This window comes from Furipterus horrens, unplaced genomic scaffold (assembly GCF_987537825.1).
Source record: "Furipterus horrens unplaced genomic scaffold, mFurHor1.1.pri manual_scaffold_17, whole genome shotgun sequence".
In the NCBI taxonomy this organism is placed as follows: domain Eukaryota; kingdom Metazoa; phylum Chordata; class Mammalia; order Chiroptera; family Furipteridae; genus Furipterus; species Furipterus horrens.
In genome coordinates this window covers 93,643,418-93,661,994 of record NW_028327187.1, presented here as the reverse complement: position 1 = coordinate 93,661,994, position 18,577 = coordinate 93,643,418, and the positions used below count along the sequence as shown (strand labels likewise).

The 18,577-nt window shown below is 37.9% G+C and overlaps 1 protein-coding gene across 1 annotated transcript in view; it reads left to right on the top strand.

Annotated features, from left to right (window-relative positions):
• Positions 1–18,075, top strand: part of CYBB (cytochrome b-245 beta chain) — a 35,479-nt gene extending 17,404 nt beyond the window's left edge. Inside the window, exons 8-13 of the mRNA XM_090264868.1 lie at positions 2,204–2,296; positions 4,762–5,015; positions 5,873–6,035; positions 7,173–7,319; positions 14,318–14,442; positions 15,526–18,075. Coding sequence (XP_090120994.1) covers positions 2,204–2,296; positions 4,762–5,015; positions 5,873–6,035; positions 7,173–7,319; positions 14,318–14,442; positions 15,526–15,652 — 909 coding nt within the window. The 3' untranslated portion in view covers positions 15,653–18,075. The remainder of the gene's footprint in view (positions 1–2,203; positions 2,297–4,761; positions 5,016–5,872; positions 6,036–7,172; positions 7,320–14,317; positions 14,443–15,525) is intronic.
• The last annotated feature ends 502 nt before the right edge of the window (positions 18,076–18,577 follow it).

Sequence of the window (18,577 nt, the reverse complement as noted above, 5' to 3'; positions counted from 1 at the left end):
TATTACAGTTTCATTACCAAAATCTTTAAACTGTGTTTACAAAATACATACAAATGTCATAGAGTTGTCCATTATAAATGTCATGGAACTACTAGAATGTTATAAGTATCTACTTTTTTTTTCTAATAAACTTAGTAGAGGATTATTTCTTGAATAGTAAGTTTTGTATTGGTCTTTTATGAATGTCCTGATATGAAACTCAGAAAAGCATCATTTTTGAAAGTGCTCTTTGGATTTAAGAAGTTCCATCTTTTCTATTCTGGATATGAAAGTCACAGTAATACCAGTTAATGATTTTCAGAGGCATTCCATCATGAACTTAGTTGGGTAGCTCAGATAACCACCTATAAGGAGCTAGGAGACTCTTCAGATACCAGGAAATAAGACTTTCTATATAAACTACGGAGCTGGGAAGGAAATTGATGAGGTGACACATAGGGTTACCTTTAGGCATTTGGAAGTCCTGTCAATGAAGCATAAAAGAAGTTGGACAGCCAAGTTCATACTAACATGCAATAGCACTGCACGGAAAACAGGAGTGTGACAAGGGTGACAAAGGAAAACATGCTGAAATATTTACTTTCTTTTCTTGGGAGCTCTGAAGAACTCCATTTTATGTATTCTCAATACATCTGCTCCATAGAGCAAAGAATGGCCCTGTGATGTTCATTTTTCCCCCTTGGCAAGCAGTATACTCTGTTGATTATTATGCTAGCCATTGATATAAAACTAGGCAAACAAACCCCAACATTTGTACAGAATTGCTGAGCAGAATTATTACTTTTTTCCCATCCCATTTTCTCCTTTATTATTCCTTATTCTACTAATATAGGAGTATTCTTCTTTTAGACACAGAATGTTCTCTGAGGACTTAACATCTTTAAGCCTTTAAGCATCCTCGCTCATTAATGAAAGCAACCAGACACCTCAGTGAACTGTCCCCACTACATGCAGGCATCAACAGAAATGATAAAAAGGGAACTATATTTCAGGTTCTCGTATAGGCTAGGAGAAGGCACATTTCTTCGAAGACAGCTGGAGTCAGACTACTACTATCTTAACAGGCATCTACCTCAAAGGAACTTCTGGGTTTTGGGGGATATTAGAGGCAATGTCCAAGACCTGGCTCCATTCAATGTGGCCCATGATGGCACCCAGGAAATACATACATGATGCCAGACTGTTTTCAAAACCTGTGCCATGAAAAAAAAAAAAAAGGCGAGTAGCAGAACATTACTGACTTTTAGGGCAGATAGTCTTCAACTTTGGCTGCAGAAGAGAACATGTAGATGATACTACTTTCTAAATTTCTTTGCTACTTCAGGTATTAAACTAGGTTTTCTCAACTTCAAATAAAACGTTTCTTAAAAGTAAGTTAATAGAAACACCACATGTGAGACTGTGAGAAACACTTTATAATTTTATTTCATTCTTGGAATTCATTCTGGAATGTCATCTTTTAGATGATATTGCCTTCTACAATTCTTTGCTACTTCCAGTATTTAAGTAGGAACCTAACTGACTGAGTCTTGGGATGGAGCTATGTGGCCTAAGTATTTTTATATAACTAACAATACTACAAGGTAATTCCAATGTTCTGAAACACCACAGATTCTGACAAGAGGGATATATAGAGAAATCTGAAAATATTTGGGTTCTTTCCTGTTCAGCAAATGCATTGTATAGCACTTAGGAACTTACTAGGATATTGGAGAAGCAGCTAAATTCTTACATAAAAATTCTCATCTTGCAAAAGAATACATTTTGACTACATAATAATTGAAAGCAATTGCAACATTGCATTAAAAATATGGTGTTACTGAAGTGCTATCTTTTAGGGAAATGTTAATTCTGAAACCAAACTTGCTCTGCTCTATGGTTATTGCAACTGCTGTTGCAACACTAGGAGGAAATCCCATTCTTGTGGGCAGTTCCTCTTGGGAAAGTTTCATACTGTAGATATAGTTCCCCAATGTGGCCATGGAGAATGTTCATTTTTACTGGCTCAAGATTTTGTTATTTTACTTTTAGATAATTTTTATGCAGTCTGTTGTAGAAGACATTTACTAATCTAATATAAAATATTTAAACATGCCTACAAAGATTAACCTGACTTCTAAAATGTTTTGCCTCCATGAATATTTTATTAATTATCACCCATTAACACATTCTTTTTTTAAATTCGTTTCTGCTCTGGTTACAGACTTGGAAATGGATAGTGGGTCCCATGTTCCTGTATCTCTGTGAGAGGTTGGTACGGTTCTGGCGATCTCAACAGAAGGTGGTCATCACCAAGGTATTGGCTGGTTTAGGAATTACTAATAGAATCTTACTATAGAATGGGAAAGTCTACCCAAGTTCTCTATTACTCAGAGCTCTCTTTTACTCAGTTTCTTTTGAGTAAACTTAGAGCAGAGAGATGAGCTAGTTAATGTCAATGCACTTAGCATGATAATCAAATGGTTGGACTTTTTAGCTGGGTAAACTAGAAGTTAACATATTCTGTTGAAAAATGAACCCAAATATTTTGTGTAAATGAATGTGGTGTGTGTGTGTGTGTGTGTGTGTGTGTGTGTGTAGAGAGAGAGAGAGGGAAAGAGAGGAAGGACATAGAGTGATAATATGATTAGTTAAGAGTGGGGAAGCAAGAGGTGAGTTCAAAAGAGCATGCATTGAGCCTTAAAATATTCAGATGCCAAAGAAGAAAACCAAAGGAAGGTCTGGTTGAGGTTGACATAGTTTCCCAAGTCCCCTTAATCTCCTTTTCTGTGCTTGGTATGCAATCATAGATTACCCAAGTTAAAGTGCCAAAGTCCCAAGCAAGTTACTAACTAAACTGCATCTAGAATTGAGTCTCCTAGCTCCAAGTATATAGTGGCTTCCCCTCTAACAGTTCTATGTAGCTTCTCATCCTTAAACAACAAAAAAAAATAAATAATATTCAACTAAATAATAGAGATAGCAAGTTCTTATGATAGTTTCAGGAAACACCAGACAAGACTATTTGTATCAAATAACATTTAATTCAATTCAGTTCAGTTCAAAAAATATTTACCAAAAGCCTACTATGGGTAATTTTTTAAAACAAACAAATTCTTCCTGTCTTTTGTCCCAGCTTTTCTTTTTGGGGCATCTATGGGAGTCATAGTAAAGACAGTCCAGCTGGCATTGGAAATCTGGAAACACAAAAAGCCATAAAAGTTCTCCTTTTATGCTACTTATATTGTACTGTAAGAAAAATCCCACAAATCAGCAAAAATAAGTACCTCAAAATTTCCATTACTAAACTAGAATTGACTAACCAGACAAGTGTTTCCCTTAAACATATTTCTAAGGCAAACTTGTTTTTCTTTGAAGAAAATAGATATTCATTTTCTTCTCATATAAACACACATAAAAAACAAGGTATTATCTAAAAGTATTCCCTTAGTACATTTTTTAAAATTCAAACCCAATTTTGCCTGTAGCAGAAAAATTGCTTTATGGTAAAAATTACTTTCACCATACAATATTACAACATGGTAATGATAATTTTCAAAATAGTTTTGATTAAATTTTTATTTCGTTTTTAAAATAAAACTTTACAACTTATTTCAGTGATGCAGGGAAGTTGGTTACAGCTTTATCATATAAGATACATTTAAATCACAAGTTTTGGAAATGTTTGGCAATTTTTATTAAAAGGACTTTCCATTCTATTTCTCCTCATTGATGAAAAGAAAGGCTCAGCAAATCAGTCAACATTAGGAAGTTGATATTTTTCTATTGATTTTTCATTCCTCTTATATCTCTTGGTTTGTGTTTAGTTGTACATATGAAGTTCTTCTAGGCTTGTCTGGACTCCCCAAAGAAATAATATAGTTCTTTTTGTATTGAAATGAAAGTGTTTTATGGTGTTCTATTTTTAAAAATTATTTACCAACTCAGCAATTGATGGACATTTAGACTGTTTCCAATCTTTTGCTATTGTAAGCAAAGATGTTATCAACATCCATGTACATGGATGGATGGTAATGGGTAAGTAGGGGCTGGCTTTGAGAGAGATATCTGGTGTATTACCCAAATAGGGAGAAATGTAGAAACTATGTGTGGAGTTAGATAAGTTCAAGATGTGACTTGGGACAAAGACAGACAAAAAGTTATCCTTGGTTTGGGAGCTTTTGCTGTAACTCATCGATGGGGTCTTCTTCTATCCAGATGATAAGGCTCTCGATCAGTCTCTGGGGAGACAGGAAGGCTGAGTAGGAAACCATCTCCTCTTTCTGTTTCTAGCCCCTGCCTTGACTTCTTAGATAAAACATATGGTAATAAGCTGGTGTTTTAGGTTGAATTCCCTTGTAAAGACTTTGAGATAGAAAACTGCATGCAGAAGGTTTATTGGGGCATGTTCTCAGGAGATGAACCTGTCAAAGAAAAGACAAGCAAGACCAAGGAGAGGAAAATGCTGCCCCTCTGTGTAGCTGCATTTGTAGCCTCAGCTGATCCTACAAGGAGTGCTGGAGTTAGTATGGACCCTTGGAGTTGTCCCAAATTGAAGAGAGGGGCCAGGCCTTTGTATCCCTACATCAGCTCATCATTGGCTATGGGCTACAGTCAAAGGCAATGCCCAATGAGAGTCACATATGCTGCAAGAAATGCTGTGTTGACCCTAAAGAAGGAACCTACGTGTGGTATCTTAGCTCAACCCTTTATCTCTATGGACACTGAAAAAGCAAGTATTTGGGGAAAGTGTTGTTTCCAGAGACATGTTTTGTTCCATAGGTGGTCACTCATCCTTTCAAAACCATCGAGCTACAGATGAAGAAGAAGGGATTCAAGATGGAGGTGGGACAATACATTTTTGTCAAGTGCCCCAAGGTGTCCAAGCTGGAGTGGCACCCTTTCACACTGACCTCTGCCCCTGAGGAAGACTTCTTTAGCATCCATATCCGCATTGTTGGGGACTGGACGGAAGGACTCTTCAATGCTTGTGGCTGTGATAAGCAGGAGTTTCAAGATGCCTGGAAACTACCTAAGTGAGTACAAAGTGCATATTACAAAGGTATAGAGTTCAGGAAAAGTGATGATAAATAGCTCCTCTCCTTCCATCTCTTACTATCTCCTGATTCTGACAAAATGCACAGATTTAACAAATATAGGTAGCTATCTCTATGCTCCCCATTTTATGTGCACGGTATATTTGTGCACATATTTATAAATCTTATGTGAAATGTAAAATATTTGAATCAAATATTAATAATGAACATTCTCAAATTCCTTTCAATATGTATGGATCAAAGCCAAGGTATATTAACTTTTCTAACAAACAAACTTCTAGTGTATTAAAGATATTTTCAATACTTGTCATGCGTTATTTGAGCATAAATGACATATATCATTCACTTTACCTCCTTCTCCCCACATGCCTAATATGGTGTCAGGAACTTAGAAGATGTTAAAGAAAGGTTTGTTGAATAGCTCAATGAATAGACAGATGAAAATTGGACATATTAAATCTATAAGATGTTATGATATAGAAATTTCTTATTTTGCTTCAATGTGCAATATAAGCAGAAATTTCAAGTGTGGGATGTCCTGATGTGTGCATGTGTATGTGAGTGTGTTGTGGGTGAAGTGGAATGGACAGATGAACAAAATACCCCTGAGAGTTACCAAATGTTTTCAATAAGCTAAGAATTCATATTCATACCTCCAACCCCAATGTTGACACCAATTTGGTTACTCGAAAGCTGATTCACAGAAGAAAGTGCCCCATAGATAACTTGTCCTGGTTTGAAGTGACATATTGCACACCCCAAGCATAATGTGTGCGCCATCCCACTCTGAACAGTAACTTATGTCTGTAACCACCTTCTCTCGTGCTTCCCTTCAGGATAGCGGTTGATGGGCCCTTTGGCACAGCCAGTGAAGATGTGTTCAGCTACGAGGTGGTGATGTTAGTAGGAGCAGGGATTGGGGTCACACCCTTTGCATCCATTCTCAAGTCAGTCTGGTACAAATACTGCAATAATGCCACCAATCTGAAGCTCAGAAAGGTAGGTTCCTTCATTTTTCAGAGGGCTTGAGGCATCCATCACATTATGCCAAGTGAAGTCTGAGAAAGCCTTTGTGGCTGAAGGTGGCAGAGACCAAGGGAAGTGTAGGCAGGTTCAGGGTCATTCTAGAGAGGTAGGATTCCCTTAAAAGAGTGATTTGACAAGTTAAATGTGCTTCTATATAAGCAGGGCCATTAGTAAAAGTAATATACTGTATTTGTATATTACTATATAGAATAATATATTGCAAGAAATTTGAAAGAAAGGAAGTTGGGGTAGAGAGAATCAAATACTTGTCCTTGTTTGTGTATTCTCTTTCAATATTTTCCCATGTTTACTTATTTTTAGAAAGGTATAAATATTGAGGATGTGCAATTTTATGTCCTGCTTTTCTAAAAACAGTGTTTCAGTGTTGTCACAGGCTTTATAATAATAATTTTAATGATTCCTTCAGGTTCCATTGATAGGATATAGAATAATTTTTCTATCATCTTAGGTTAGAGATCAAGATTGATTTCATTTTCAGTCCCCCAATACTTCTGTTGCAGGAGGAGGGCAGGAAACATGTCTTTCATGTAACTATAACCTTCTGATAGATATCTTTTCAGAATAAATTCCCAGAGAATTTTTTTGAGCCATGTAAATTTGGTTTTGTTGTCTAATAAAGGACATCTTTAACAAAACTTGAGACATTCTAATAACTCTATAGATTACCTCTAATAAGAATACTAAGCTTACCATGACTTTTCATTCTCCCCTTTTCCTCTTTTCTAAGCGGGGGAAGTGTGAGTAGAACTACTTTTTTCCCTAAGAACTCAGGAATGTATGACAGTAGCATGCAGGGAAGCAGTCCTGCGGCAGACACTGCTAGTCTAGATTCCAGTGGTCTTTCTGAGCGGAGGTACAAAGAAAACGAGGGATTCTGGGAGGTCAAGAGTAGACCCAGAGAGAAAGTGGTTGACTAATTTTTTCCCTTAAACAATGTAGTTTTTAGGCCAAGCTATTCACTTACTGCCTTGCTAATGGAAGGCCAGAGCAGATTTCATGTGAACTAGCTTGTTGAATGTCTAGAGCTTTCTGAAAACCTGTTTTTAGACCTTCTGAGCAGCAAGAAATATAATCTCCATCCTCTTTCAGATCTACTTCTACTGGCTGTGCCGGGACACACATGCCTTTGAGTGGTTTGCAGACTTGCTGCAGCTGCTGGAGACCCAGATGCAAGAGAGGAACAATGCCGGTTTCCTCAGCTATAACATCTACCTCACAGGCTGGGATGAGTCACAAGTAAGGACAAGATCCCAAATTTCTGGTCCTTCCCATAGGATCCAGGGCTTACTTAGTTTTCCTTGGCTCTTGGAGGGTTTTGTGCACTGTTTTTACTAAGAACAGTTGATAGGTACCAGTGATTCAGAGCATTCACTCTCACTCATTATCCCCACATGTTCAGACTGTTGAGATTAGATTTAAAGTTGATATATGTGGGTTTGGCTCAGTGGATTGAGCGTCGGCCTGCGAGCTAAGTGTCGCTGGTTCAATCTTCCAGTCAGGGCACATCAGAGAAGGAAAACTCTGATTCCAAAAAACCTCCGCTGCCTTGCGGCATACCTCTTCAGGGGAAAGGCTAAGGGAGTAAACCCCGACAGAAAATCCGGAGCCGGAGTCCCTAAGGCGGTTTGACGTTGTAGTCAACACCGGCAACTCCTGCGGCGCACCTGAAGCCAAGCTGTATTGACTCCGTCTTTCCCTTGGACCCTTCAGCTGCGAAGAGAGGGGGGGTCTGCTGCATGGGCAACAGCAGACCCTCCCTATCACCCTGCCCAGGCTCTGTAGCTTCAGCTTCACTGGAGAGGACACTCCAGCGTCATCACAAGATGTCGATTCAACACGGGAGGAGACAGATACCGTGTCACTCCCGAGTTGGACTGCACAGCCATTCTCGGCGGTGCAGATAGACTCTTAAGAAGCTACACCATCGTCTCTCGAGACGGACAGCTGCCGACGACGACGATGTGGGACAGATCAAAGCTAAGGAGCCAACAATGAATAAAAGCCATGACTTTGACCTTATTAGAGTAATGTTCCCACCAGGGGGTGTCAAACACATATACTTGCATATATTGTATATCCCTTTAATATTATGTTTATACATGTTTTATAACATATACATTTTCAAAGTAGTATTAAATAGTATTAAGTTTCTCAGAGCTTTTAAGCAGATAATACTTGCCAGGTATTGTTTTTAGTATTTATATAGTTTGTTTAATTCAATCCTCACAACAACCCTATGAAGTAAACACTATTATTATTCACATTTTACAGATGAAGAAACCAAGACCCTGAGAAAGTTAGGCCATTTGTCCCAAGGGCATCCAATTAATAATTAGCAGAGTCAGAATGCTCCAGAGCTGGACTCTTAGCAACTCCCAGTAGATCACTATCACTTGGAAATAAATAAAAATATATCTAAAAAAGGTGATATATAGTACATATGTATATGTATATATATTACCCTGCCCAGGCTCTGTAGCTTCAGCGTCATTGCAAGATGTCGATTCAACACGGGAGGAGACAGATACCGTGTCACTCCCGAGTTGGACTGCACAGCCATTCTCGGCGGTGCAGATAGACTCTTAAGAAGCTACACCATCGTCTCTCGAGACGGACGGCTGCCGACGATTATGTGATTGTGTATCCCATCTCTCCAGAGACATTTAGCAATGTAAACATCCTACAATTCACAAAACAGCCCCCCACAACAAAGAATTATCTAGCCCTGCATGACTCAGAAACTCTGAAACAAATTAACTCCAAATTTATAAGTAAGCAGATATTAATAATTTGCATGGATGCAGCATAAGCTGGCACTCTGAGAGAAGAGCTACAGGAAGAGTCTCTGCTTATTCCTGATCAGTGTCTCAGTGTCTCTGCAGTCCTGGGCATCTTTCTCATGCACCCTATACCTGGGAAAACTGACTTTTTCTCATTTAGGTTTTGGCATATTGCTTAGCCTAGATTCTCCAAGTCTTAGAATAGTCTTGTAGCAAATGTGCCAGGGACACATGACCATGCGAATTGCTACTACAGAAAAGCAGTTTCAAGATGTGACTTCAGCAATTTAAAAACAAAACAACAAAAAATATTTGATAAAAATGAAACCCAGAAAAAAAGCTATAATATATACATTGCTTTGCCATTTTATTATTTAAAAAGCCAGATACAGTTGGTAGGAAATGTATTTATATTAAAAAATAAGTATTTTGCTTTGCAAAACTATTCTTTACAGGATTATTGAACCAGAGTAATCACCCTTCTTTGCCTCATTCATCTCCTGTCCAATGGGTTTAAAATATGACTTAATTTTTGAATAAATTTAATTGACCACTTTTATGAAAAATATCTGTTGTTCAAACTGAGGCTCCCTAGGATGGTAGCAGAAATCAATACGTGACTATGTACACACACACACACACACACACACACACACTAGTTTTAGGCTTGATTTGATGTCTCATTATGTTACCAAAATATGAGAGCTTTTTAGCCTATGGGTATTTTAATTCTTAGTTATTCTCTTAGTCTATGGTTGTTTTAATTCATAGTGATTGTCTTAAAGGGTAGGGAATGGAAGTATATTAGCATGAAGAGAGAAAGTCGTAGAGCTTTGGTATAGGGCTGTGAGAAACCAAGTCAGATGGAGAATTAAATCCTACCCACAGTTCAAAGCCTGAATCAAATGTTGCTACCCTGGAACTTTCCCATATCCTCCCACCCCAAATCCCTTCTTTGCTCTCATTGAGATGTTTGTGTCTCTTCCAATGCACTCATCATACCCTATTCTATACATACGATTATTCATGTTTATACCTCAAGGTCTGCCCTTTCATATTATACATTGCATTAGGAGACCTAGTTTGTTCATCTTTTCTATCTTCTGCACTTCAGCATGCCTTGCCCCAAATATATCTATGGTTAGAATGGGCAGTGAGATATATAAATATATCTATGAGGTCTGTCCAGAAGGTATCCAGCCATATAATATGAAAAATAGAGAAATTTATTGAAGAAGATACAAGATACAGGAAACACTGTACATAGGACAATGATACCCTCAGTCCCCTTAAAAGTCGGCGCCTTGGGACCTCACATAGTTATCCCAGTCAGCATCAGCTGCCCCCTCATATTTTCCTGAACTCATCCATGGTCTGCAATCTCTTCTCTTCCAAAGGTGATTTTAGTTTTGGGAAAAGCCAGAAGTCTCAGGGTGCCAAATCTGGTGTAGGGAGGCTGAGTCACCTGGGTGATTTGATGTTATGCCAAAAAAGCTCTGACCAGACATGATGCATGAGCAGGCATGTTATCGTGATGAATCTGCCAGTTACCAGTTGCCCATAGCTGTGACCTTCTGAATCATCTAAATAGTGTCTGTGGAGTAATGTTGAAGCTTAATGCAAAAAATTTTAATAGCATTTTTATATTGTTTTTCAATTACAGTTGTCCAATTTTTCCCCCATTGCTCCCCCCCACCCAGCCCACCCCTTCTCCCACAATCATATCCCTCCCCGTTGTCCATGTCCATGAGTCATTTATACATGTTCTTTGACTAAACCCTTCCCTTACTTATCCCCCTTCTCTCCCTCCCCCCTCCCCCCTAATAACTGTTATCTTGTTCCTTGTTCTATTTAGTTCATCTGTTTGTGTTGTTCCTTAATTTCCTGTATTAGGTGATATTATATGGTATTTTCCTTTCTTTGCCTGGCTTATTTCACTAAGCATAATTCTCTCTAGTTCCATCCATGTCGTCGCGAATGGCAGGAGTTCCCTCTTTCTTTCTGCTGCATAGTATTCCATTGTGTAAATGTACCACAGTTTTTTGATCCATTCTTCTACAAATGGGCACTTAGGCTGTTCCCAGCACTTAGCTATTGTAAACAGGGCTGCTATGAACATAGGGGTGCATAAATTCTTTTGAATTAGAGTTTTAGGAGTTTTCGGGTATAATCCCAGCAGTGGAATTGCTGGTTCAAAAGGCAGTTCCATTTTCAGTTTTCTGAGGTAATTCCATACTGTTTCCCATAGTGGCTACACCAGTCTGCATTCCCACCAACAATACAGTAGGGTTCCCGTTTCTCCACATCCTCGCCAGCATTTGTTGTTTGTTGATTTGTTGATGATGGCCATTCTGACTGGTGTAAAATGGTATCTCATTGTGGTTTTTATTTGCATCTCTCTGATGGCTAGTGACGTTGAGCATTTTTTCATGTGTCTATGGACCTTCTGTATGTCCTCTTCTGAGAAGTGTTTGTTCAGGTCCTTTGCCCATTTTTTAATTGGGTTGTGTGTTTTCTTGATGTTGAGTCGTATAAGTTCTTTATATATTTTGGAGATCTGTCCCCTGTCTGAGGTATCATGGGCAATTATGTTTTCCCATATGGTTGGTTTCCTTTTCATCTTGCTGATGTTTTCTTTTGCTGAGCAGAAACTCTTTAGTTAGATGTAGTCCCACTTGTGTATTTTTTTTCCTTTATTTCTCTTGCCTTAGGAGATGTATCCGTGAAAATATTGTTACGTGGGATATCTGAAATTTTCCTTCTTATGATTTCCTCTAGGACTTTTATGGTGTCATGGCTTACATTTAAGTCTTTGATCCATCTTGAGTTTATTCTCGTGTATGGTGTAAGTTGGTGGTCTAGTTTCACTTTTTTGCATGTCCCTGTCCAGTTCTCCCAGCACCATTTGTTGAAGAGGCTCTTCTCACTCTATTTTATGTTCCTTCCCCCTTTATCAAATATTAGTTGACTGTATAGTCTTGTATTTATTTATGGACTCTCTATTCTGTTCCATTGATCTATATGTCTGTTCTTATGCCAGTACCAGACTCTTTTGATCACAGTGGCTTTGTAGTATATTTTGATGACTGGTATTGTGATTCTTCCTGCTGTGTTCTTCTGTCTCAAGATTTCTTTGGCTATTCTGGGTCTTTTTTGGTTCTATATGAATTTTTGAAGTATTTTTTCTAGGTCTGTGAAATATGTCATTGGTATTTTAATAGGGATTGCATTGAATATGTAAATTGCTTTGGGTAGTATGGCCATTTTAATGATGTTGATTCTTCCCATCCAAGAACATGGTATTTGCTTCCATTTATTTGTATCTTCCTTAATTTCTTTCTTCAGTGTTACGTAATTTTCAGAGTACAGGTCTTTTATCTCTTTGGTTAAGTTTATTCCTAGGTACTTTATTTTTCCTGTTGCTATGGTAAATGGGATTTTTCTTTTAGTTTCTATCTCTGATATTTTATTGTTGGTGTACAGAAATGCCTTTGATTTCTGAATATTGACTTTGTACCCTGCTATTTTGCCAAATTCATTTATTATATCGAGTAGTTTTTTAGTGGAGTATATAGGGTTTTCTATGTATACTATTATGTCAGCTGCAAATAATGACAGTTTTACTTCCTCTTCCCCAATCTGGATGCCTTTTATTTCTTTTTCTTGTGTGATTGCTCTGGCTAGGACTTACAACACTATGTTGAATAGGAGTGGAGAGAGTGGACAGCCTTGTCTAGTTCCTGATTTCAGGGGGAATGCTTTCAGTTTTTGTCCATTGAGTATGATGTTGGTTTCAGGTTTCTTGTATATAGCCTTAATTATGTTAAGGTATGCTCCCTCTATTACCGTTTTGCTGAGTGTTTTCATCATAAATGGGTGTTGTACTTTATCAAATGCTTTTTCTGCATCTATTGATATGATCATGTGATTTTTGTCTTTCATTTTGTTTAGGTGATGTATTATATTTATTGATTTGCAAATATTAAACCATCCTTGCATCCTTAGGATGAATTTCTCTTGATCGCGGTGTATGGTCTTTTTGATGTATTGCTGGATCCTGTTTGCCAATATTTTATTGAGGATTTTAGCATCTATGTTCATCAGTGATATTGGCCTGTAGTTTTCTTTCTTTGTTGTGTCTTGACCTGGTTTTGGAATTTGGGTCATACTGGCTTCATAGAATGAGTTTGGGAGTTTTCCCTCTTCTTGAATTTTTTGGAATAGTGTGAGAAGGCTAAGAGTTACTTCTTCCCTAAATGTTTTGTAAAATTCGCCTGTGAAGCCATCTGGTCCAGGGCTTTTGTGTGCAGGGAGATTTTTGATTACTGTTTCAATTTCATTCTTTGTTATTGATCTGTTTAGACTTTCTACTTCTTCTTGATTCAGTTTTGGAAGGTTATACGTTCCTAGAAATTTGTCCATTTCTTCCAGGCTGTCAAATTTCTTGCCATACAGTTGTTTGTAGTAAATGCTTACAATCCTTTGTATTTCTGCGGTATCAGTCATGATTTCTCCTCTTTCATTTCTGATTTTGTTTATTTGGGTCTTCTCTCTTTTTTTCTTAATGAGCCTGGCTAAAGACTTGTTGATTTTGTTTATTTTTTCCAAGAACCAGCTTCTACTTTTGATGATCTTTTGAATTGTTTGGTCTCTATGTCATTTAATTCTGCTCTGATCTTGGTGATTTCCTTCCTTCTTCTTGCCCTAGGCTCTGATTGTTGTTGTTGTTCTAGTTCTTGTAGCTTTATGGTTAGGTTTTTTATTTGAGATTCTTCTAGTCTTTTCAGATATGCCTGTATTGCTATGAACTTCCCTATCAGGACTGCTTTTGCTGTGTCCCATAGGTTTTGGGCTGTTGTGTGTTCATCATCATTGGTTTCCAGGAATTTCTTAATTTCTTCTTTAATGTCATTTTCAACCCATTCATTATTTAATATCATGTTATTCATTCTCCATGAGTTTAGGTGTCTGTTATTTTTTTCTTTGATGTTGATTTCTAGTTTCAAGGCATCGTGGTCTGAAAAGATACTTGATATAATTTCAGTTTTCTTGAATTTGTTGAGGCTTGTTTTGTGTCCTATCATGTGGTCTATCTTTGAAAATGTCCCATGTGCATTTGAAAAGAATATATATTTTGCTTCTTTGGGGTGAAAAGTTCTATATATTTGATGCAAAATTTTATGCAGATTCATTGCTCTACTCACTCAGTCATGCTGAAGGCAACAGCCACACAATACACATGCTCACTCAACACCATCTACTGCCCCCACTGTCTAGTACAGTGAAGTTGTCATTGTTCACTCATGCTCATTCCAGTCAACTCTCTTTGGCTGCCAGGTTACATCAATGTCACACAAACCATTCTTGTTATATTAACAATGGCTGAACTTCTTCCAGACAGACCTCTCATATGTGCTTTTACAGCTTTTTCTGAATTTCTTTTCTTTTCTTCAGGCCAATCACTTTGCTGTGCACCATGATGAGGAGAAAGATGTTATCACAGGCTTGAAACAAAAGACTCTGTATGGACGGCCCAACTGGGATAACGAATTCAAAACAATTGCAAGTCAACACCCAAAGTAAGGCATGCTCTGCTTCAAGGTGTTCTTGAGGCTTGTGGTCTGCTTAAAAGCAGTAGCTCCTAACATGGCTAGATTTGTATATCCTAAAAATGAAAATACCTAGATTCCTATATTTACACCCAATTGAATGGTCTGCATGTCTCTGACTTCAAGAGGAGTCTTTTAGTCACATAAAAATTGCCTGGAGAATGATTAGAAACAAAGATCTCAGGCCCCCACTTAGACTTTCTGAATCCTGCTCCTCCCAAATAAGACCTTAACTCAGTTATTTTCTTTTACCTTCTAAATTTCACTAGTATATCTACTTCTTTTAATTCAATACATTTTATACTTGTTATTAAGGAGACGCTGTCCCCACTTTCAGTTGACATACATCCCAAGATCCTTTCTGCCCTCACTTAAGCTTTAGCCATCAGGAAACATTGAGGGGATCCTTTATCTTGCTAGAATACATGATAAACTCAAGAAATTCTCACAAATATACCCTTTAGGACATTCCTTCTTACACTTTAATGAATCACTTCAGGGATCTTTTCAAAATGCAGGCACTGATTTCAGTAGGTATGGGGTCAGACCCAAGAATCTGCACTGTTAAAAAGCTGCTGCTTAGGCGACTGGCCTGAAACCATACCATGAGAAGCAGGGCTTAAGGCTCTAAAATGTAGGAGGATGAAGCCATACTAAGCTGTGGGCAGAGCTGGTGCACCTAAAGCAGATTTGTTTCTGATTTCAGGATGCCGGGAAGGGTTGGGAGGACACACCCCTGAAGGGAAGTAGCCCACAGAGTCACAAATTCACCACCATATTTTCTGTGGTAGAAGTTTCCATAAACCTTGCTTGAATGTCATTTTCCAAGGAAGTGAACTGCCATTTGAAGTATCCTGCTGCCCTCACAAACAGGGCTGAGCAGCTCCCCCACAGGGCAATATGAACTCAGCCATTTGTGGAAAAGACAAAGAAGCAGAGGGTTCTCTGCCCTGGGGCCTAAAATCATTTGGAAATCCCCCCTATGTGCTGTGTAATCTATGGCATCACAAAGCCTGAAACTGTCTTTTTTTTTCTTTCTTTTTTTTCCCAAAGTACCAGAATAGGAGTTTTCCTTTGTGGACCTGAAGCCTTGGCTGAAACCCTCAGTAAACAAAGCATCTCCAACTCAGAGTCTGGCCCACGGGGAGTGCATTTCATTTTCAATAAGGAAAACTTCTAATTGGTCTCTTTCATGAGGAAATAAATGTGGGTTATGCTGTCAAATGCCCAAATAATGCTAGTTGATAATGTGAGTTCCTCCTTTAAAAAATGGACCAAAAAAAAAAAGTTTTCCCACAGAATATCAGATTGTTTGATAGTGATAATTTGCATTTGAATGGGGCTTTATGGTTTTCAGAGCACTTTTACAAATATTATTCCATTTTTTCCCTATCAGTCATGCCAGAGAAAGGTAGGTCAAGGATTCCCAGACTCAGTTTTTAGGATTAAAATAAAAGGGGGGACTCCAGATGGTGAAATAACTTTCCTAAGGTTATGAAGGTGAGATACATCTAGGCCACCTGACTCCAGGTTAGGTAGTTTCGCCACAATACCAGGCAACCTGGAAATTGGTTTGTATACTCCCGAAAAGAGAAGCAAACCAGAAAGTACATATTCATTTTCTATTTTGTATCATCTTTGTTATTATTGCCATATGGAAGGAAATTTTCCAAATAGTTAAGAGAAATACATGGAGAGAGATACAACACTTAACAGTGACAGGACTGACATTTTGAACATACTCCAGTTTACCAATACATCATATTAATTATGTCAGAGATTCTTCTTACAAAAGAATATTAGACTAACTGGAATTAATGTATTACCTAGCATTTACAGTCATGCTTGGCAGAGAAATGGATGCTCAGTGAAAATTTGTTTAATGAATGAATGAAAAGACATTTAGAACCATGCAATGCCGGGGTAGAATTAATTTAAAGCCCTCAAGAGAATTATCTAAGGAAATAACTTCTGTTACACGTATAGGCTAAAGGCACCTGATGCTCCTGAGGGTAGGGAATATGCTAAGGATGGTAACCAATAGGATGCCCTGGAGAAAAGGGAGATGAAGACAGAGAACTGACCTACCATAGCTCTGACAGGCTCCTCTAGCCTTGCTCTTTGTGTTATGAAAGAAATGCAAACTGATTTACTACCTGAAAGGGTCTCCTCCAGCCAGCACTTGTGAATTTGAAATTAAGAATTGAGACAAATATGTATCTGATCTGCCCATCTGCTTTAAATAACATCCCCCTTGTTTTACTTAAATACTCATGCATAAAAACTGGATCTTACTGTGTGACTAATGGTTTATTGTTTTATTATCATTATGATGAAATTTATATCCTAAAAACTAAAATTCCCAGCTTATTGTGTAAGTATTGAATTCACACTCAGTAGAATGTTCTCGATATCTGTATGTTCAAAAGAGAGTCTCTAAATCACTGTCAATATGGCCAGAAACAGTCTTCTTTTCCTTACAACTGCTCTTATTTCTGGGAACTAACAACAGCTCTATTGGCGCAACCCTCTGGAGCTACAGATATTTAGAATTATTCACCTTCAGTAATGAGGAAGAAAGAGAAGAAGCAGGGGAAAGGGCAGAAGGGTAGGTTTGGAAGAAAGGGGCAGGAAGGAGGAAAGAGAAGAGTGAAAGCTAAAAAGGTGAAAGGTTGGTGTAAGGAAAAGGGGTCTCACATCGCTCAGTTTCTACCCCAGACTTAAAGTCTTGTATGTACTGAATGTAATTGAAGGAGGCATATACATATTTATTTTATTTTGATTACATATGATATTGAATCTGAAATTCTGGTCACAAATTTTGATGTCGAATGGGCATATTCAGAGGACTGGGATGAACTAGTATGAACTCAGTTTTCTTTTTGGGTTCTCAGGATGGCCAGGGCACAAGTCAGGCTGGCTGCTGGATGTCACCTCCCCAAAATGTCCCAGGAAGGTTTCCACTTAAGAGAAAATTAGGTCCAGCCTGTCCACACAGCACGCTAAGTATCAGTTCATTCATTTAACAAATTTTTATTGTCCTATTACAATGACTGGCTCCATATTCCTAGTTCCAATTCTTGACACCAAAGTGAGCAAAAGTGGGAAGCACAGTTATAAGGAGTCTGGGAATCTTGGCCCTCATTAACCTATTATGTCATAAATAAAACCAACTCCATTTATTGTTCTGAAAATGTTTCTCCCTTTGGCACCAACAAAGGGTTTTCTCCTTTTGACACCAATATGGTTACCAAAATAAATAAATCTGTCCTGTGTCATTCTGGTTATAATACAAAACAATGAATGTAAAAGTGCTTGTAATTTTGAGAGCTTCCTTCTTCATGCTTCTTCGAAGCTGCCAGCACAGCTTTTCAGCATTTAGTATTTAGCATTTAGTAACAAGAACTGGGAGAATTGACTAAGCATTTGTTTTAATTGCAAGGCTCTAAAGGCTTTTCTTAGTTCTCCTGCTTTTGCAATATTGCATTTATGAAATTCGAATACTTGTAGATGTAGTACATGAATGTCCTGGGGGTCCCTGGGAGATAATTCTTAGGAAGAAATGTGAAAGCTGTCCTCAACTATTAAAATTAATGAGCTCTTTTGCTGTCTGTGTTGTTGATCTTTGTATTAAAGGGTGGGTTCAAATAGCAAAGATTTTTTTTCTGCCCCAGTGGAGTTGAGATTCCCTGTGTTTTTGTATATGACATGCCAAACACTGCACAATTTATGGATTGGGAAAGGAAAACTGAGTACGGAGTTCTGTGCTAATGTCCTCATGATATTACTGGTATAAATAACAAGGAAGTATCACCTCACATCATGGACAGAATTTCAAAGGCAAAGAAGCCCTAACATAAGACCTCTTTTTTTTTTTCATTTTCACTATGATTCTAACTAGGCAATTAGGTGTCATCAAATCAAATTGTGAAATATATATATATATATATATTCATGGTTCTGTTTTGGCCATTGTTATAAATGAGTCAACCAATCACAATCCCCAGTATATAGGAAATGGATAGAGGTGTAGGCATATGTTCCTGTGGGAGTCAGCAAGTGCTGTCACGTTGGCAAAGGACATTACCTGAAACAACTGTCATAA